At 41.0% G+C, this 20,581-nt stretch overlaps 1 protein-coding gene across 12 annotated transcripts in view; it reads left to right on the forward strand.

Moving 5' to 3' along the window:
- The window catches only part of TOX2 (TOX high mobility group box family member 2), a 223,774-nt gene that overhangs the window by 110,536 nt on the left and 92,657 nt on the right, over positions 1-20,581 (forward strand). For 10 of the 12 annotated variants that reach the window (XM_028734869.2, XM_077929198.1, XM_077929200.1 and 7 more), the window contains 2 exons: positions 12,328-12,573; positions 17,450-17,512. In XM_028734869.2, the coding sequence (XP_028590702.2) occupies positions 12,328-12,573; positions 17,450-17,512 (309 nt within the window). Of the gene's footprint in view, positions 1-12,327; positions 12,574-17,449; positions 17,513-20,581 lie in introns of those variants that run through there. The other 2 variants (XM_028734868.2, XM_028734873.2) reach the window with 1 other exon arrangement.

The raw sequence follows: 20,581 nt of genomic DNA on the forward strand, positions 1-20,581 counted from the left end.
TCTTAAATTACAGGATAAGGAGAGCTGCAGAGACACAATCCATTAAGAAATAACTAGGTGGGTGATTCACTACCATTTGTGTAAATGGCACTAACTCTGGGCTGCCTGCACAATTTATTAATACTTCACGGGAGGAAAAAATTATTTTAATCTCATAATGGATGATGAGCTGTGAAATTGCTTCTGCAGCAGCTGGGCACCCTGGGGGAGGTGCTAGATTCTGCCACATTATGCAAGCTTCCTCTGAGATCTGCTACACAGTGCTAAACAGACACCATCAGCTTTTAGGGGAAAGGGATACAGTGTGGAGGTGGGAGGAAAGCTGCAATTGTCTTCTAGAGAAACACAGAAGTTGCTTGCTTTGAAAATGTTGCCAACTTTTGGAAGGAAGGACGAGTTCAGCTATAATGCCTAACTGTGGGACATGACAGAGGACTTTGGCGCAGTTAGATCTTTGGACAATCCCTCGCTGGAAAAGGGATTAGGATATCTGGTTCACAAGGCACTTCTTTATGATGGGCTTGAAGAGAAGTGATTTGCAAGCACACCTGAGCAGCACAATCCACTAGCGCTGGCAATTTCAGCCTGCATGGTCTGTCAGTTTCCCCACCTGTTCCATTCGTAGATGGGTGCCTGTACTCAGTACTATATTCCCTCTTCACAACAGGAGTGACAGCATGGAGGGAGGTACTTGCTTTTCCAACTTCCTGCACTTTCTTGTTTTGTGCTAATGTGTTAAGTGTAGCAGCTTGCGGGAGTTCCTGTGCAGCTAAGCCCTTGAGGCTCCCTGAAAATCTCACCCTTAATTGTCCCTTTTTTTGATTGATCATAAAATAATGCAAAAATATGTTCACGTGCCCTTTGAAAAAACAACACATTACGAAAGTTTCCAAGAGGGTGGACATATTTTGCTTCACTCCTAAAAGATACGCATGGGAATTAAGAAGCTCCCCCCTTTTTTTAGGGTGGGGTAATTCCTTGTCCTTTACCTTTATATTGGTTATCATGAACTGTGTTCAACGTGTTAGGAGGATGGAATATGGAATGAAGAGTCTGACCACTTATGGGCCGCAATCCAAGGAAGCATTTGGCTACTATTGTGGCCCAGAGACATTTTTTTCTTTCTCTCTCCCCCCACTTACACTAGCCCTTTTGGATCGCATTCGAAACTACTTCATAAAACGAAGAGAGCTTCAAAAGCTGTTTGCAATGCATTTCAGAAGCAGCTGCTGGTGTGTGTGTGTGTGCGCGCGCATGAGAGAGTGAGAGCAGGCACTTGAGGTCTCACTGGGACCTCACACACTTTTGCGTGTGCTTGAAAAGAGGCATCTTGGAATATGGCCATGTTCCTGAAGCATTTATTGAAAGTTCCTGAATCTGAAGCTATGCTGCATTCTGGTCTGGTCTCCATTTCAATAATGCATGAAGAACAGCAGCCTTTGTTGTTCTTCCATACAGGAACTTTATTGTTTCCTTTCACCCCCATGCACATTTGATCGGTGGATTTCAGGTTGGAACTGCAATTAATGACGGCAGAGGGATGTTGTCAAATGCACTTGCAGTGAAACTGTAGAGTGGGTAGTTTCTAGCTGAAAAGCAGCAGGCAGGTAAGATCCTCTTGCCCACCATGACTCTTCCAACTCCCTCTGGCTGTTTTTCTTCCAGGCCAGGTTCATTTCTGGTGTTGAAACAGTGCTGGGGGAAAAAGGCAGGGAGAGAAATTAATTAATTAGTTGAAGCATTTTTTATACAGCCTACCACATCAGTCTTGAGGCAGTTGTAAAACAATGAAAATCTAATTCAGCAGTAAAAGAAGAGAAGAAGAAGAAGAAGAGTTTGGATTTGATATCCCGCCTTTCACTTCCGTTCAGGAGTCTCAAAGCGGCTAACATTCTCCTTTCCCTTCCTCCCCCACAACAAACACTCTGTGAGGTGAGTGGGGCTGAGAGACTTCAAAGAAGTGTGACTAGCCCAAGGTCACCCAGCAGCTGCATGTGGAGGAGCGGAGACACGAACCCGGTTCACCAGATTACGTGACTACCGCTCTTAACCACTACACCACACTGGCTCTCAGTGTGGTTAACATAATACATAAAATAAATGCTACTGAAATGGAATGAACCTATTGGAATTAGACACCAGCAAAATCCTATGTGCACGAGGAATGATCAGAAGTGGCAGCTCACCAGGAAGCAGGGACAGAGGCCTGAGCATGATGGTAAGCAGGAGGCCTAAAGGACTAGAAAGATGAATGGGGAAGTATTAAGGGAAATAATGTCCAGAAGCAGAGGAGAAGGGCAGAACAGGCACTGGTCTGACAGTTTTGTACATTGCCATAGTGCCCTTGTTTCCTGTAAGGGTGGGGGTGGGCCAGGGAGCTAAGGAAGGAAAAGTAAAGTAATTTAGGTTTAAGAAAGGGTTGATCCTTTTTTTTCATTAAGCTTGAGGATGAATACTATTCTTGGTCATGGATGCTACATGATTATGGAGATACAGCCGGCAGTTGAGAATGAACTTTGACAGACCCTCTCAACCACAAGCAGTCATAATACAGAAAAAAGGGGATGAGTTTCAGCAAAGAGATGTGGGCATAAAAACAAGGCATGTGTCAAAAGTGGCAGAATCGTGTGAACATTCTTTGGAGACATGTCACAAACCACTGGCCCTTAAGACTGTTTTTCAATAGCGTATAGATTAAAGCCTCCTGGGTCACTTTATTTAGTTCTGTTTTACCCTTCTTCCTTGTAGGAAAAGTAACAAACAAAACTAAAGTAAATACAGCGCACCTCTACAATAAAGTTGCCACTCATTAACAGTTCCATAGTAGTTGTATGATAACTCAGAGCCAATTTCAGTGTGCCGTTCTGCATGCATTCAGGGGGTCTTTTTGGAATGATTCTCGCGGAATGTATCACATGCAGCTTGTTCAAATACATTTCTGAGAACTAAATCTAACGAGATTCATCTTTGGAGTGAAGTGGCATAGAAGATGGATTAAGAGTTTTCACATATATGCTACCGCAGGAATAATTCTGCACTGTGGTTGGAAAACATCACGCTACAGGAGCCACATTAAGATAACTCGCGGCTTACAAATGTTTCCAAACCACACACTTGGTTAAAGGCTGCTCATGTTTGCATTTGGGCTGACAGAGACACTGTCTATAGGAGCTCTGATTGCTCACTATCTGGGGAAATGGAAGTTTGTCTTAAAAGCAGATGGTGTGGGTTTCCTTTGGAGCAGAATAATAAGGCCTTGTGCAAGCGCATTTTTGCATGGGACTTCCCTTGAGGGTCAAATCCACGCTGTCATTGTTTCTGATCTTTGCAAGCTACATGTGCCTTGAAATGTATTTATTTGGCTCGCGAAGAGTTCCCAACAGCCTATACAAGCAAGGGAAAGAGACAGTGTGGGCAAACTCAAACCATACTTTTAAAGCACATGCAACATGTATTTAAAACACATGTCTGCCTCCAAATCCTGGGAACTGTAGCTTGTTAAGGGTGGTGGGAATTTTGTGAAGGGAAAATTGTAGTTGTTAGCTGCTCTGAGCCCAGCTTTGGCCAGGGAGGGTGGGACATAAATAAAATTATTATTATTATTATTATTATTATTATTATTATTATTATTATTATTTATTTATTTTGTCTGAATTTTCTGTAAAAACAAAATTAGCTCAACTCCCATCCTTGCCATGGTTCCATTGTGTTAGGTTTTCTGTCCCAATTCCATTTAGGCAAAAAACAGCAGTAACAGTGAGCCCACCTATCTTATATATTTATTGTGAAATGAAAGCAATCTTGTAAAGTATTTTTTTTTCCAGATTAAAATTGATATATAAATGATACTTAGAAATAGCATTTTTGCACATTTTGTAAATAATTCAAAGATGTAGGGAACTATTTCAAGAATCCCAAGAGTGTTTGAAGCTTGGTTTTCTCAAATACAGCTAATCGTGGAAGTTTGTTATATAGTGTTCTGAGAGAAAGATTGGAAATTTGAGAGGGCTAATTCATACTCCTTACAGAAGGCATGTCCAAAGTCCGTTTTGGGGGCCTAATCCGGCCCGCCTGTTGTTTTAATCCGGCCCCTGTGGCAGTTTATTTCCTGGGGTAAAATCCTAAAAAAACCTCAACAACTTCAATACTAAAAAAAAGTTCAACAACTTGGTTGGCCCTTTGGTTGGCTCCCACGGTCCTTCAGTTCATCAAATCTGGCCCTCTTTGAAAAACTTTGGACACCACTGCTACTGGAACTCTTCTAAACTTGCTTGGCCTTACTTTCTATCCTTAATTAAAGAATGGGCCAGTTCACACCAACCTTTGATTGCTAAATAATTGTTTAGAAAGTTAAGAACAACACCTATAGTTATAGTTATAATTTGTGGGTAGCCATCTGATCTTATTTTGATTTTAATCTTATTTAATTTTAAGCTGTATTTCAGTCAATTGCTGAATTTTATGTCTTAATGTATTTTATATTTTGATGTTAGCTGCCCTGGCTGGGGAGGGTGGGATATACAGTAAATATCATCATCATCATCATCTCTTTCTTTTCATCCCATCCCAATTCAGCTTTAGCACTGTGATTGTGTGTGTGTGTGTTTTAAATCAGAGTTCCTGGTTATAACTGAAATGAGAAACTTGGCTTCATGTCAGCTAACAAGGGTCTTAAACCATGGTTTGATCCTGAGTTAAGTTCCTTATGAATAAACTGTCATTAAGTCAGGGTTTTCAGTTTGGGTTATAATAGGTAATTCTGGTTAGGACCAGGAGCATAGGGAGCTGCCTTATATAAAGTTAGAGCAGCCAGCCCATCTTCCCCAGTATCGTCTACACTCACTGACAGTGGTTTCCCATGGTTTCAGAAACTGGACTTTCCCAGGCATACCTTTAGATGCTGGGGGCTGAACCTGGGACCTTTTGCATGCAAAGAATGCATGTTTTGGGACTACAATTCCCATCATCCCTGGCCAATGGTCCTGTTAGCTAGGGATGATGGGAGTTGTAGTCCAAAAACAGCTGGAGGGCCAAGTTTGGCCACCAGTGTATAGATTGTATGGCACAAGATGTTACTTCCAGGCATGAACATTTGCCATGATGGTTATACTTCACTGAACTGTAGATTTCCTGAGCAAGAGACCTTTGGGACTTTTGTGGGGTTTTCTGGATGCCTTTTTTATGAATGCATTTAAGGGACCATTTGATTGCAAACCTATTGCCTGCCTTGTGTTTGCTTTGCTGGGTAGCCATTTCTGGATCCAGAACCAACCCAGAACAATGAAAGAATAGACCTGACAACCCTTATGCACAATCGGCATGTGTTGTGATAAACCAGCCTATCTTCACCGCAGCACCTTATACTTTATGTATTGCCTGTAAATAATAGTCTCTAAAAGACATTAAATCTTAGATCCAGCCTAATTGTAATGATAGTTTGGTTTTTCATTTTGGTTTATGTACAGTGTGTGACTTTTGCAGAGACATTTTTATTCTAGGAAAATGACAAGCCAACAAGAAGCTATAATTGCCCTGATTTTAAGAAGTGGTGCAATACTACAGATCTGATGTACTGCAAGACATGAATCAGAAAAATTCTATTAAAAAATCTCTTGAATGGCTGACACGGGAGTATTATCCGCAATGATTAATTTGACTCGGTCATTATGAACACAGACAAGTCTGACAAAATTGCATTTCATTCCCCACTGAATTCATAAAATCGCTGTACACATAATAAGAAGTTATAGCCCTGTGCTATCCACTATATTTGACAGGATTTCAGCTCTGGAAAAGGAGAAGAAAAGGGAGACTGGGGAGAGGGGATTGCGAAGCTGTTTAAAAGCCTACAATTTACTTAATTTTGCTACAGATGTCATGTGACAAATATGCACTCCAGGTTTCCTGTTGAAGTTGTACTGAAAGTAACTTTGAAGGGGTCTGATGTTGGCCGCTGTGCTGCTCCCAAGACCCTCTGTTTACTTTGAGGGTGGCAGGAGCACAAGGCTGCATCATGCAGTGGTGAGAAAAGCTACCCTGACCAATATTCTCATTTCTGCCCTACTACTGAAGCCACAGGAGTCCAGTTGTCCTCTGCAGATGGTCACCCAAGTGAGAACACTCAATCCCAACCATATACTGCTACTGGAAGAATAATATTTTGCTGCTGCTCCTTGTCCTGGCTCACTGTCATATGACCCTCTTACACCTGTGCTTGCCACAGATTCCATAGGGGGAAACCTGGATCAGAAATACTGCCGAGAAGGTGTCGTCTCTTGTGTGTACAGCTTTTCTCGCTCCCTCTTGGAGTGTTACTTAAACCCATCAAAGTGTATTGACCCCTATTCCTTGTGGGGAAGTAGAGGGCCTAGCAAATTAAAGAAGGCATCACACAGTAGTGGAATTGTGTATTAGAATCACAAATGATAGAGTTTCACAAATGGGATTCTCCTACTGCATGGAAGGTTGGCAGACGAGTAACGGTGAGTTCTTAGTTGTGGACAATGCAGCAATATGTGCTGAAGAGGGCTTGGCTGTGTGGCCATGGGTTAGTAAAATAGTGGGGGACTGCTGTATTTGAAACCCTGACAGTAGTGGATGTGTAGCATTTTGTGTGAGCAGCTGCTCTATCAGAAGACGTACTAAGATAGGATGCAAAAGCCCATCCTGTCCCATTTTGCATTGACAGATAAATTTATATTGCTCTGCCTGTTTTCCTTGCTGTTCACCAGAAACAATTTCTCTCCTGCTTTCTCTCTTAAACTTATGTTTGCCTCTAAATGTTATTTGACCGGACCAATATTTACCTCCAATAATGATGAAAATCTTCATCCTGCTAACTGTGAATAACATTCTTTGAATCAATGTTTGTCTGAAGCTTCCAGGATCCCAGCAGATAATCACAGAGAACATGACTTGACAGAGAATTGGGGTCACTTAATATTTGTCAGGTTTCTAAGGAAAGCATTTTCCCTGGATTCTTGCTCTGCCAAGTAATGTTCTTTGTGATTAACAATTGCACACAATGTCTTGACTGAGCTGCTTCTCTATAGAATTGAAAACACTTTTCATTTACAACTCATTTTACATGTGTGGAGAACTGAGGCACAAGAAAAGGGTTTGTTTTCAAAGATGTTGAGTAACAGCAAGATCTGGGCAAGATTCTGTCTGCATGGCATCTGGAGTGTTCAGATGCAAAGCAGGACAGGGGTCCTGTACCATTAGCAGTTACTTAGAATAGGACATTTCAGCAAGAGCAGCTGTTCTTTCCTCTGTAGATAGGACTGCAGCAGCTCCCCTTTTATGCACACAATAGGCATAAGAGCTTCATCCACCTTTGCAGCTGACCACCCTAATGACTGGCTTGGTTCTATTTCTCAAATGTCTTAACAGGTGTTGCAAAGAGTTACCTATCCCCACCTCAACTGAGAGGAACTGAGGGAAATTTCACCGAGAGTTCCTGGCAAACCCTGGTTGGCCAGACTTTCTCTGCTGCAGTTATGGCTGCCGCTGAGCAGAGCAGACTTCTTTCCCAATTTCCAGGATCAGATTTGTCATCTGCTGTTACGGCAAGAAGCCTAGAGTCTGAGCAGCAAGCTCTGTGAGCAATGAGCTACTCTGAGCAGGTTCTAACTACTCTTCTTCCTTCTGGAGGAAACTGTTAAGGTCTGTAATCGTATGCAGAAAAGGCTTCCGAAGCTGGTGTAAAAAGGGATTTGTACCAAATAAGACTGAGGTCAAGGGTGCCTGATAGCCATTTGGAGAGGATGTAAAATCCATCTTTTCTGGAAGGCTTTTGGTGGCTGAGTTTTAATGAGGTTTTGTACTGCTACTGCTAAGATTTGTTGCTAAGGCTTTGCACTGCTGCTGCTACCAGAAATGGTTGTTTTATTGTTTGGTATTTATTTATTTTATTGCATTTTTATGGTTTATGGTTTTAATTATTGTTGAAAGGTGCCTTGAGCCTCAGAGAGGCGACATAGAGGCATTTTTAATAAATAAGTGAGAGTCTCTGGACTTTTGTGTGTGCATAGCACACCCCTCCCAAAATACAGGTGTATATGTGTGTGGCTGCCATTACTTGTATGTCTTGCTATTCCATGAATAGATAAACATGGAACCACCCCACTAAAAAGAAACTGACATGGTATCCCTCTGATGTCATTGGTAGACATGGGCAATGTATTGATACATCACCCAGGAGCAGTTTAAGGGCCAGAGTGTGATGGTGCCCTCACTCGGTGGTATATCATGGGTGGAGCTTGCTTGCACCTGATCCCCTTTGCCACCAGCACCCAGTGTGCAGAGGGAGGAACAGGCTGCGTTGGCCCTGGCCCTGTGAGGCGCCAGGGTGAAATGACCACTATTCCTGCCAAGGGAGCTGAGGTGGTTTCACCCTGGTGCCTTGCAGGGCTGGGGCCGAAGCAGCCTGTTCCTCCCTCTGCTTTTCATCACGATGTTGAAAAGTTGACATCACCCAGCCCTAGTGATTGGAACTAGTGAACTTACACTTGTGTCTGAATGAAGAAAGTGGAGACACCAAGCATACAAGAACCGCACTGAAAATCCACCAGAAAAACACTGTGGGAACTGTTCGTCTTTCTGTCACATTGCTTTTTGTCTTTGGGGGTGGGCAAAAAGGGAGTCTTGATTAGTAATGTAATTCCTTCCCCCTCCAATGGTTTTTCCATTATATACCAGTGTTGTGGGTTTTCTGGAAAACTCTGAATTCGAAATTTTCCTTAGGGGGATTTCCTAGGGAAAATGTTTTTAGGGTGATTTTCATATGGTAATTTATGTTGAGGAAAATTCTGATACCCTAGAGCACGATCTAATTTACCCTGTTTATTTTATTTGCATTGAGCAAACAAAGCTAAAGAAAGCAACCCACATTTATCTTTTGTGGGTTACCAGAAATATGTGAAGTAAAGAATGAAAGCACACTGAATGTGACTGAAATGTTAAATTGTGTAGAAATTGTTATTGGAATAATTGGAAAAAAAATTAAGACAACAGCATGTGCTTAGATATGTTTACATTTAAGAAATTAAAAAAAACAACTCTTGACAATCCACTCAAAGAACTGTGTGCCATATGCTGATGACCATTCATCTGCATGACATCTCTTCGTTACTACTAATGAAATGGAAAAATTTCAAAGGAAAAATAAAGCTTTGGGAGGAAAATCCATTTTCAAAAATTTTCTGACCCACACTTTATGCATCCCTCCTTTTTATTTATTTTTTGCAAGTTCATTCTGCAGTAGGAAAAGGGAGGTGATTCCAATGCATCTCCTGTGTGTGTGACTCCATGAACTGAGTGGCATTGTGCAGCCCTCTGATAAGACCAGAACAGAGAGGCAATTGTTTCACTCCAGCCTACTGGATGTGGCAAACACAGCTCTGTTCCTTTGTCAAATATAGACTTAAGCAGTGGTGGACATTTACATGGAAAATGCTCAGTGCTGCTTGCAACTTGCTCATTGCTGGCTTCCAGATTTTTACGGGAAAGGAACTGGCCTGTATATTTGAGATTATAGCTATTTGCAGAAGCTGTTTAACTTTGGTTACACTGGGTATCTTAAATATTCAGTTGTGGTCTGTCTGTCAGATACTTTGGTATCCATGTGCCATCTGAATGCTGCCCTGAATTTTGGACACAAAGATTGAAGCTAAATTTACAGTAAAGGTGTTTAACTCTTGGTAATTAAGATGCTGGAACTTTTCAAAAAGTAATCTGTCTTTCTTACCCTCTCTTTCCCCTTCTTTTCTCCACCTTATATGAAAACATATAAAGAGTAAAGAATCATAGACCAACATAAGGTCAGAAATTACTAGAGTAGTATTGGATACAACCTTATGCATCTCATAGGGTTGGATTCTATAGTTTGACATAGAATTGGCACATTATTACCATGTATCTAGTTAAGTTGATGTACATGCAAAGAAATGTACAAAATTGGCATGACCCTCTGGCTTGTAATACACTTGTGATTGAGTAATTGCTGCAGAACAAGAGTAGCATCGTGCTATAGTTGGATTGGACAGTGTTTGGACATTGTACAAGTAAAAGATAAGACCCCTTATATCTCACCTACAGTTTTTTATTTTATTATATTTTATTATGGTTTTGTTCTATTTTTTCCCCTGGAGGTTAAGAAAGCCAGGTATTTTTCCTAGTGTATCACAGCCCCAGTCCAAGTCATTGAATAGCAAGGAAGGATATTTAGAATGACCCCCTACATTAATTAAACAAAGACAACAGCAACAAAATGGCCATTTCTTGCATCTTTGTTCTTGTGCTTTATAAAAACACTAACTGAATCAGTGGGCTGTGGTGCTCTGTAGCAAGGGTTTTCAAAATCTGTCATAAAATAGCAGTTCAACCCTTTCCGAATGTCAAGATAAACTGAGGATTCAGCTTGCGTTCTTCATTCTCATCATCAATGTAAGGGCAGCAGATCAAAAGGAAAGGCAGGATCAGGCTTATGAGGGATTGTAATATGCTTTAAGATGCCAGAGCAAATAGCTTTGGGGGAGAAATAGATGGTAAATCCATTATTTCATTTGACTTATGTAGGTTAAAATCATGCTGTTGGTTTCCCCATTGCCCTTACAGAAATACAAAAGTTTGCTCTTGACTGGGGGCATCAACACAACTTTATGTATCCAATCATTATGTGCAAGTGTTCTCTGTTCCCTCTGTAAATATTTTTCATACAGTCTCTTCCTCTATGATGAAATAAGCAATAAGGATACAGAAAAAGGGAACGGTCAGAGATCTAGGGCTGCCTTAGGTATACAGAATCCATACAATGAGCTTCCAAGTATGAAACAGTTTCCTTTCCCTTCCATTCACATTGCATTTGAATACGTCCAAGCAGCAATGGCTGGTGATATAGTTTGCTAAGTGAAAGTGCTGGCAACTGCTGGTTGGTGATCAAAGGGGGGAAGTGGGCATTGCTGGGGGGAAGTGGGCATTGCCAAAATGGGGGAAGGGGGCATTGCTGCCAGTGCTGTGCTTGCGCATATTTGCTCTTTGGATGGCTACCCCTGGCTGACATCAGTGCTAAGGAGACTGTCTGGTAAACAATCATGTTCTTGCTCAATGCTTGCATATCTCCTGGTGCTTCTGAAGCATGGGGGAAAATTTCTCCACCACCTCAGTTGCTTTTCAGCTGCTGCCACCTCAGGTCACCAACATTGTAGTCAGTAGAGAAGCTCTCCTATGTAGAAGCTTGGTGTATGTGTGGGAATGAAGACAGAGGTTTTCACTGATTAGAATGTAGCTTTACAGTACTTGTAATGTATATGCAACTTAGGCAAAAATTAAGATGCAACCTAAACCTGTGGCAGTGCATGTGTGGTGGAGTCAAAGTCGGATTGCTTTAATTTTGGATGGAATCATTAATTTGTGTACAGGAGTTTGATCCACGCTGTGTGGGAACCAAACACATCAAAAAGATGTTGCTTTGCATCATGATCATTATGGTTCCCTGCTGAACACAAGTATACTCATCCAGCAATATTTTATGGGCACAAGAGCTTTGATGTGCAAGCTGAGTTATTCCACCTGAAGATGGTGCTGTGTTTATTTTTAAATGAATGTAGTAGATCCTCATGTCATGTGCATCTGCTACCTCATTTGAAAGGGACAGGGCAATCTTTATGTGCTTATATTTTGTATCCATATTGGAGAAGCTATACTGCTATTGATGGGGGCAAAGAGATGCCATTTTGCATGCAGTTATACAGGTTGTTTTTAATTGTTTGTAATATTGTCATATTTTGTTCCCTTGCCACAACTTCCTTCAGTATTCATTCCCCGGTGCTAAAATGCATTTGTATTACCATGAGGATTCCAGTGGTGCAATACCAGCTCAATTTTCAAAATGTAAAGCATAGATATATCACCAAACTGGCCTTACTGTCATCTGACTGGTTGTGAATGAATGTTCCTGTAGTGTTTTGCATTCTTTTATAAGAGGTTTTCTTTGTCTACACGCATTTCTTCTTTTTAGGCTGCAGTTCTCTTCATGCTTACTTGACAATAAGCCCCGCTGAATTCCGTGAGACTTACTATCCCGTAAATAGGCAATGTGTGAATTTGCCCTGTACCACACAAGTAACTCTATTCTTGTATGTTGTGGTGTGTTGTTGTTTTTTAAAAAATTATTAATGTAAAGAGTTCATTCAAATTATTGGTGCTCTTAAAATAGCTTTTGCAGAAGGTAGGCAGACTGTATAACTGCGGCTATCAGTTAAGGCTTTGGAGAAATGTAATGCGAGATCTGCTTCATAAGAATGTCTTTTTTCAATTTTGTTTTAGACATACAATGGTCAGAATGAGAATAATGAAGATTATGAAATCCCTCCTATTACTCCTCCTAACCTCCCGGACCCTTCCCTCCTTCACTTGGTGGATCATGAAACTGGATATCATTCACTGTGCCACAGTCTCCCTCCAAATAGCCTGATACCAGCATACTCCTACCAGAATATGGACCTCCCAGCCATTATGGTATCTAACATGTTGAGCCAAGATGGACACCTTCTTTCTAGTCAGCTACCTACTGTGAGTAACCTTTCCTTTTCTACTTGCGTTTCATTTTACACCTTGGGTGTGTGCTATTAGCATCCTGTTTGGTACCTGAAGTCCTGTTAGGCTGGTTCCAGGTCATGGAATACCTGGAATAGCTTTTACTAGGTCAGCTTCTCCTTCTGAAATGATAGCTTTAGAATTCATAATACTCTTGACTATGCAGAATAAAAATGCTTATTTGTAGGCAGAGTCTTGTGGTATATGTTAATAACCTGCATTATATAATTGAGCCTTTCGATTCTGCTGGCCTACTAAAAATACACTTTCTTTTCCTGTTTTGTATCACTTATTTTTCATTATGAAAAGACTGAATTTAGAAGCGCATTCATGGGTAAGCATGACTTACAGGGGAATCGAATAAAGTGAGTTACCACCAATCATTTTTCAACCTTAGGGAACTAGGTACCAGAACTGAAAGTTCTACAGTTTACTCCTTTATAGCAATTTGGTCACGCTCATAATTCTTTTCTATTCACTTTTTTGGCTTGAAATTCTCTTGCTTTTTTTTTTTATTAAGCCCTGCTAATGACTAAGATGTATTCATGTGGTGGTTTTATGTTTCACTCTTTGTGTATATAATGCCATACATATTGATTTGGGCCTTTAGGGACTTGCATGTACGTGCTTTATTCTTCTTGTGTGCTGTGGCTTGATCTGTAGAAACAGGGAGAGATCTTCCACAGTCTCCCATTCATTGCTTTGTTGATATGTTTAGTGGGAATATAAATACCATCACATTCATCCACATTACTTTATGCTTGGGGAAGTGAACATCTCTGTACGTTAAAGTAAATGCCTAGTGTTAGACCACCAAGCTTTATGTCTGCGATCATCCATATAGCTTAGTTTTTTTTATATAAAAAAACCCTTTTGAGAGAGTCTGTCCTTGATCTTTTCCTCTAGCTCACCTTTTGCTTACACAAGGATATGGAAGAGGGAAGCAGTCTAGGCATTAAACCTCATGCACTCATTCTGTCATCTCTCATTTGGTAACACCTAACTGGCTGAAGCAAAATTAGGGTTTCTCCTGACCATGTCCACTTTTTCTACCTAATCTCAGTGACAGAGGCAATGTTCACATGTAATGCCCAAACCATGGTTTGGTGCTACATGGATGAGCCTCCATGGGCCTAAGCAAAGAGTAACTTGCTTTTCCTGTAAATGATTGTCTATTGTATGGTCCTCCTCCATCCCTGATGTACGGTCAGCCTAGGAGCCAGAAAAAGGTAAAAGGAGGAAAGGTAGAAAAGTAGAAAGAAAGACAAGAAAGTCATCAATGAGAAAAGTCAAATGAGCTGCCCATTAGTCCCCCTTTCAAACCACCAGCTTCCACTAAGTCAATTTTAGAAGGGAAAGGCAGGATAGACAAATAAGTAAGTAAGTAAACAAATAATACATTTAAACTGATGGAAACCCTGCCTGAGGAAGCAGAGTCTGGCCTCCAGTCTGCTAGCCTGTTGCATTTGCAAAATTGCTTAAATTATTACCTTTTATTGTGTTACTTTAAAAGGTCTATGCTACTCTTTTGCATAAAATAGCAGAAGGGGGTGGAATCCTTAAATATGTAAAAGCTAGATCTGGGAGAGAATGTCTGAAGTGTTTGCACAGAGCAAAGGTGAATTTGTAATGGGAAGCAAAAAAAATTGAAAATAAAAAAATCCATGTTGCCTTAATTTCAGTTACGGTTTCATGTGCAGTATGGATATTACTGTGCAGTTTTATTAGATAGCTATGCATTATTTCCTTCGTCATTAGCTTCCTTGGATGCATCACTTTATTTGTTTAAACATTTATATCCCATCTTTCCAACAATATTAGCCCCAAAGCAGCTTACAACAAATGTTTAAAATGCTATCCATTGAAATAAAAAGTAAGTATATAGAAATAGGGACGAGGAAATCAGCCAACAAATCATGAATAAAGGCAGTCAGAAATTAAATGCTGCCAAATGGTAGTGTTTATCTGGCACCTTAATATATATATATATCATTATCACCTGATGAGTGTTTTAGTCTAGTGGCTCCAGTATTGGGCTTGAATGCGGAAAGTTCAAAGTCCTACCAGACTATGAAGTCTACTGTTTGGCTTTGGATAAATCACTTATCTCTCAGCCGAATTTCCTATATAATTACTTTATGAGATGGCTTGAACATGATGTTATAAACCATGCTCCACAAAGCCAAACAGTGGTTTGTGATGCTTGAATCATTACCGTTTGACAAACCATCGTTTGTGGGTTGTTGCCAATCCCAAACTTGAAACCATGGTTTGAAACTCTTTGTCAACCCATAATTCAGGCAAATGGTGGTTTGGTTGTTACATGTAAATCAGTAAACCATCGTTTGGGCTGTTGCTCTGCCTTTGGAGGTTGTCATTCGGTTGGCATCCTGTGATTGTCAAGGAAAGTGGGAGGGGAAGAGGGAAACCACATAAACCATGGTTTGCCTGTATATCCGTAACACAAATCATGGCTTAGAGCTGAAGTTTTGGGTAATGCAGATGATGGTTTGGTAGTAAATCTGAACCAGCTCTTTGTGAGGATAACATTGTTTTTTAGAGGAAAGGTGGGATACAGATGTAACAGTTTTTGCTCAGTTAATATAATGGCAATTATACAAGCCTCTTATCTAAAAACCAATTGATTTTTCTGGTGTGGGCTCAGACTCTGGAAAGCAAGTAGAGACAATAGTGCAGGAAGTGGAGGAAGCTCAGCCCCACCCTCTCACCATCCCCTAAATTTGTGGTGGATGTTTTATTGTGTGTTTAATATGAGGGGATTCACCTTATCCCTCTCCTTGTCATGGCTATCTCAAAACCAACAAGCACCTTGTATGAACTCAAACGTTACTTTAGGGCTCCTCTTCAGCCGAGTTGATTAAAACATTCATTTCTGAGACAAAAGAGTCAATTTCATATGAAAGATATTCCCCCCCCCCCCTCAGTTTAATTTAAAGTGCAGCCCCAATGCCTGACCCCTATTTTCATAACATGATAATTTTATCCTGCGTTGATTGTCTCATTTTTGAGAGGAGATATTGCACTTATAAATCAGTTTCTAAAATACCCAAAGAAACAAGAATAGCGGGATTTATTAAGCAGCTTCTACACATCTGAAATAATTTATTTTAAAGTAGTCCTTGGGAAATGTTCTCTTCTTTACTTTATGGTTCTGTTTTACAAATGCAGCATCATGACAATAAATCAGGACTGAGCTGCAGGAAGATAAGAAGAGGGCTTAGTGTGCTGTAAGCGTAGAATAGGGATATTAAGATTTGTTTCCCCCTTGTAATGAAAATGAAAAACGAAAAGAAAGGAAAAATCTGGAGAAGTCACGAGTTTCTCATCCATTTCTCAACGGAGGGTGTTTCACTTTAAATGAAGGCCTCTGGAAGCATGATATATCCCCAAGGCTCTGAGCAGCAAAAAGGCCACTGAGGAAGTGAATTGTCTTTCTGTTTTAAGCCAAAATTATAAACATTTCTACCTTTTTGTCAGACATTCGAGTTTCCATTTGCCATTAAAATGATCTTCAGGCCCTCTCCTGTCGCAGCGAGTCAGGCATTATTTCCCATTGACATGTACTCCCGGTACTTCTGCCGTATGTTCATGCCTTGATAGCATCTATCCCAGTTAAATACATTGCAGTTTTCAACTGGCATTAATGAAAGGTCTGCATGCACAGGAGGCAGAATGAAATCCTATGGGCAGAACAAACAGGTTCCAAAGTTTGTCTCTGTTAACAGCTTATACCTGCCAGACCCTAATTCTTTGTGCAATGCCACAATGAAACGAACTGTCTCCATTTTATTGTTGCCCAATCCCTTGCCCAAAAGATCCTAAAGTGTTCAATATGTCAAAATCTATTTTCCCAAGTCAGGTATAAGAAACGTCAGTATTAAATACACAGAACATACCCCCAAAGGCATGTGTATATGTTTATAAAATATAATATATAAAAGCTGGATGGTGTGAACCAAAGCATAGAAAAGCACATGTTATCGTGCCAAACCTCACATATAACCTATCCAGACCAAAGGTAGAAGAACTCTTGGTGTGTTTCTGTTTGTAGAGTTGCCAGGTTGCAACCCGGGGGAACTTCATGACTCTTTTGACAGCCCCATAGCTGAGAAGGAGGATGCAGCCAAGCTTTCTTCTGCCCTGCTCCCCCAACCCACCCACTTCTTGTGAAAACCTTCCCCTTTTGCCTAGTGAAACAAGAACGAATTTTGTTCTGTCACATTGTGGGTGGGCAAAGAAGCAGGGTGATGAGAATAGCAAGAGAAACAGTAGCTGCTCTCTCCTTTTGTGACAGACGGTATTCCTAGACTGTTAACTGGCAATCCCTTTTTGTTTAGGGTAATTTGTGCTGTACTCTCTGTCTCTGTCCAGACTTTGCTAGCATTTGTTATACTAATATTATGCTGGTTTATATTTTTAGTGCAAGAGAAATTTCTTAATTGCTAGAAGTTTAGGAGACAAAGACAAGGTGATCAAAATGTATTCCTGTACTCCGAATTCTCCCCTAGTCCCAATGTGATTTGACACAAAAACTACACTCACAAATATATGTTATCAGTTAGGATCAACAAGAGGGTATTATCTTGTACGGTCATGTTTTTAAATAAGGAGATCAAGTGCAGCTGCTCATTACTGCCTCTTATCCAAGGAATCTTCAGAACACTGTATACAGATGAATAACTAATTCTCAGGACAGCGAGAGCCCATGTGACTCTAGTGGCCCTAAATGTAGGAAGGGCTGGGGAACAAATACATAAATGAATAAATGATTCACTGGCAAAGCATGGAATGGATTCTTTGTTTCCCCTAACTCCCAACCCTGTTGCTTTAGTCATTAGATTGCCTTCCACTGAGGTCCATGGGACTGCACAGGAGTAACTATTTGCAGCATGTGGTAAGTGTTTTCAGAAATGGAGCTTTTAACTCCATGCATATGTGCAGTTATGTTTAATTTAACATGCCCATATGCAGAGAATTAATCTTAACCTCCATTTTCGTTTCATGATGTCTGTTTTTCATGATGTTAAGAGTTACCGCTTCCGATTACTAGATAATCAGTATTATTCTTAGTTTTTTTTGTCTAGTGACAGAAAGCTGAAAGCAGTTAGAAGTGCACAAAGCAGAACAAAACTTGTTGTTGTTAAAATATATAGAAAGTCACGACTTCTTCTCCTTATAATCATAGAGGGAAAAATCTCAATGAAATATTGGTATCCTGTAACAGAACTACTACTTTCTGCTTTAGAGTTAGCAGCACATAAGGAAAACATCTGAAATGCAGAGTAAGGCTGTGGCTCAATCCAAGCACCATGTTATGACATGATCAAGGAAGCTTAACTATGGCTTGGAAGAAACTGACAAACTTTTAGTAGCTCAGTATCAGGGTCATGGGTACTTCCTCAGAACTGAAAATTGTACTGCTTTTAGAGATTCAGTTGTGATCTTTGTTTGTTGGAGCCATTGAGTTCCAGTGACTGACCAAAGCTTGTCCAAGTATAAGAAATTAACGATTCAAATAAGCCTCTGTAGGACTGTGATTTCATGGCTAAATTAAAGTTGCAACCCTACAAACATATATCTGCAAGAAAGCTACAGTGAATAAAGTTGGAATTATTTCTGAGTAAACAAACATAGGATTGTGTTTTTAAGTATCCAGTGGATTCATTGGATTCACAAAGCACTATTGTTGTGACTCCATCCCCCCAACTCATTTCAGTTGAAGTTGTGTCTGGTCCCATATAAACCCTAAGCTAAGTTACTGGACAATATGTAGCCACAGTGCTTGATGGATTGCACCCAATGCATATTTTGCTGAATGACTTGATGAAATGCTTTTTTGAGTTTGAAACTTTCAAACTCCATTAGAAGACTAAAGGTTCTACATACTCCCTTTTTTCTGCCCTCTCTGCACCTGTCAAGCGTTTTCTCCTTTCATCCCCACTGATTGTGAGATATGAAAAAAGTTAATGTTCTCTTCGCTAAAGCAAAGGGAGTGTGGCCAATAGTTAGACCACATCCTGCTGCATTGGTTATAAAATAAGCTTTGGTTCTATAAATAACCTGCATACACCAAGTTCTCATTATGAAAGAACAAAGTGAGGAGGAAATTTACCAGTTGAGGTATAACCACAGATGTTGATGTGTTCCTTTCTCTTCTTGGGGTCTAGCTGATGTAGGACGCTGTTGCAGAGACAAGGAGGCTATTTTGAGCCCACACATGTTTTATTTTTTTTATGAGCAGCCTCACATGCTACACTAGAAACTATGCCATGCTAAATGTTTTACAACCATGTAGACAAATGGTCTCTGTGGGAAGCAGCTGTGAGTAGTAGTGATGCTACTACTGCAGGCCTCCTCAACCTCGGCCCTCCAGATGTTTTGAGACTACAATTCCCATCATCCCTGACCATTGGTACTGCTAGCTAGGGATCATGGGAGTTGTAGGCCAAAAACATCTGGAGGGCCGAGGTTGAGGAAGCCAGTGTACTACTGGATCTGATGAGTGTTAGGAACCAGTTTGCTTTGTCAAAGAAACAGGGTATGTTCTGAAGGCACACCAAGCAATCACCTTGCTGAATGTTTGGGTCTGGTCACAGCTTGGATGGGTGACGGCCTAGAAACTACTTGTATGCTTCCTTGGGTCCCATGAAGAAGTAAGGCAGGATATAAATGGAAGAAAATAAATAAACATGTAAATAAATAAATAAGTAGGCACAGGAAACATGCAGTTGAATCAGTGTTAAGAAGCTATTAGCTAGGGCAGAATTAAGAAGGCAGAATATTCAGCCACAAATTAAGGCTGACAGAAGTCCATCATAAACATGATACATGGAAATATGTCCCACCGATTTAAATGCTTCCTTTGATCAGGCATTGTTTGACTTTTACTAATACTTTATATGGTTAGCAACAACGGCATAGCTAGCCGCTCAGGTGCCCGGTGCAGCACGTGGTTCTTGCAGCCGGGGGTGGGGCAAACTGCCCATGGGAGTGGGGCGAGCCAAGGCAGGGCGCGCTGTGTGGAGCCTCTCTGCAGTCTCCCCCCCAGCTGTAGGGTAGCTAAGGCGGTGGGCAGATGCAGGCCCTGCGCTGCTTGAAAAAGCAGCATGGAGCTTGCAGGCAGTCTGCCCACTGCCTTCCCCTCAGGAGAGATGCGTGGCTCAGGCAATCTGCAGGCCCCGCGGTGTGGCGCCCAGTGCCCCCCACTTCACCTAGTGCCGTGAACCCAATTTTTATTATTATTTTAAAAACACATATTTTTGCCATTTTGTAACCCCCCTCAGTGATCCAGGGCACCCCACACCCACCCACTGCACCCCCCTTCCTACGCCACTGGTTAGCAATATGTCCTGCCCTGGACTCCATCTTCTCATTGTTTGGTGTGAGTGTGTGGGGCGAGGTTGTAGATGCTGAGAATATCTCAGACTGGGTGGAAGAGTTGCCTGAAAAATCTGTCCATTTTGAAAGAGGCATTAGTTAACCCTTTATTGAAGAAATCTGGCTTGGACTCACTGTTTTGGATGACCTTCACCTAGTGGCCAGTTAACCATTATTGAGTTGGTTTTGGAGTGGGTGGTAGCATTTCAACTCCAGGCAGTTTTTCGATGAGACTGATGAATTGAATCTGTTCCAGTCTGATTTCTGGCCTGGTTTTGAGATGGAAATAGCCTCAGTTGCCCAAAGGGTGAAGCCTTGTTAGATCTTCTAGGCATTGAAGAGTGAGTTGGAAATAAGTAAGGAATGGAGGATAAGAAATATGAGGGTGGGTAAAAGAAGGGGTAGCTAACAAAACGGGGCAAGAAAAAAGCAAACTTCATACCAATGTGATGGATTGCTTTTATTTTTCAGTTGAGCAGGCAGCCCCCCCCCCGCCCCCGCCCCTTCCCTAGCCCCTTCAGAGTACGCAGAGAGATATAAGCCTCCAGAAGGTTGCTGAGCACTTTCTAGCTGTTCATTTCACAGG

Source organism: Podarcis muralis, chromosome 5, assembly GCF_964188315.1.
Source record: "Podarcis muralis chromosome 5, rPodMur119.hap1.1, whole genome shotgun sequence".
Lineage (NCBI taxonomy): Eukaryota > Metazoa > Chordata > Lepidosauria > Squamata > Lacertidae > Podarcis > Podarcis muralis.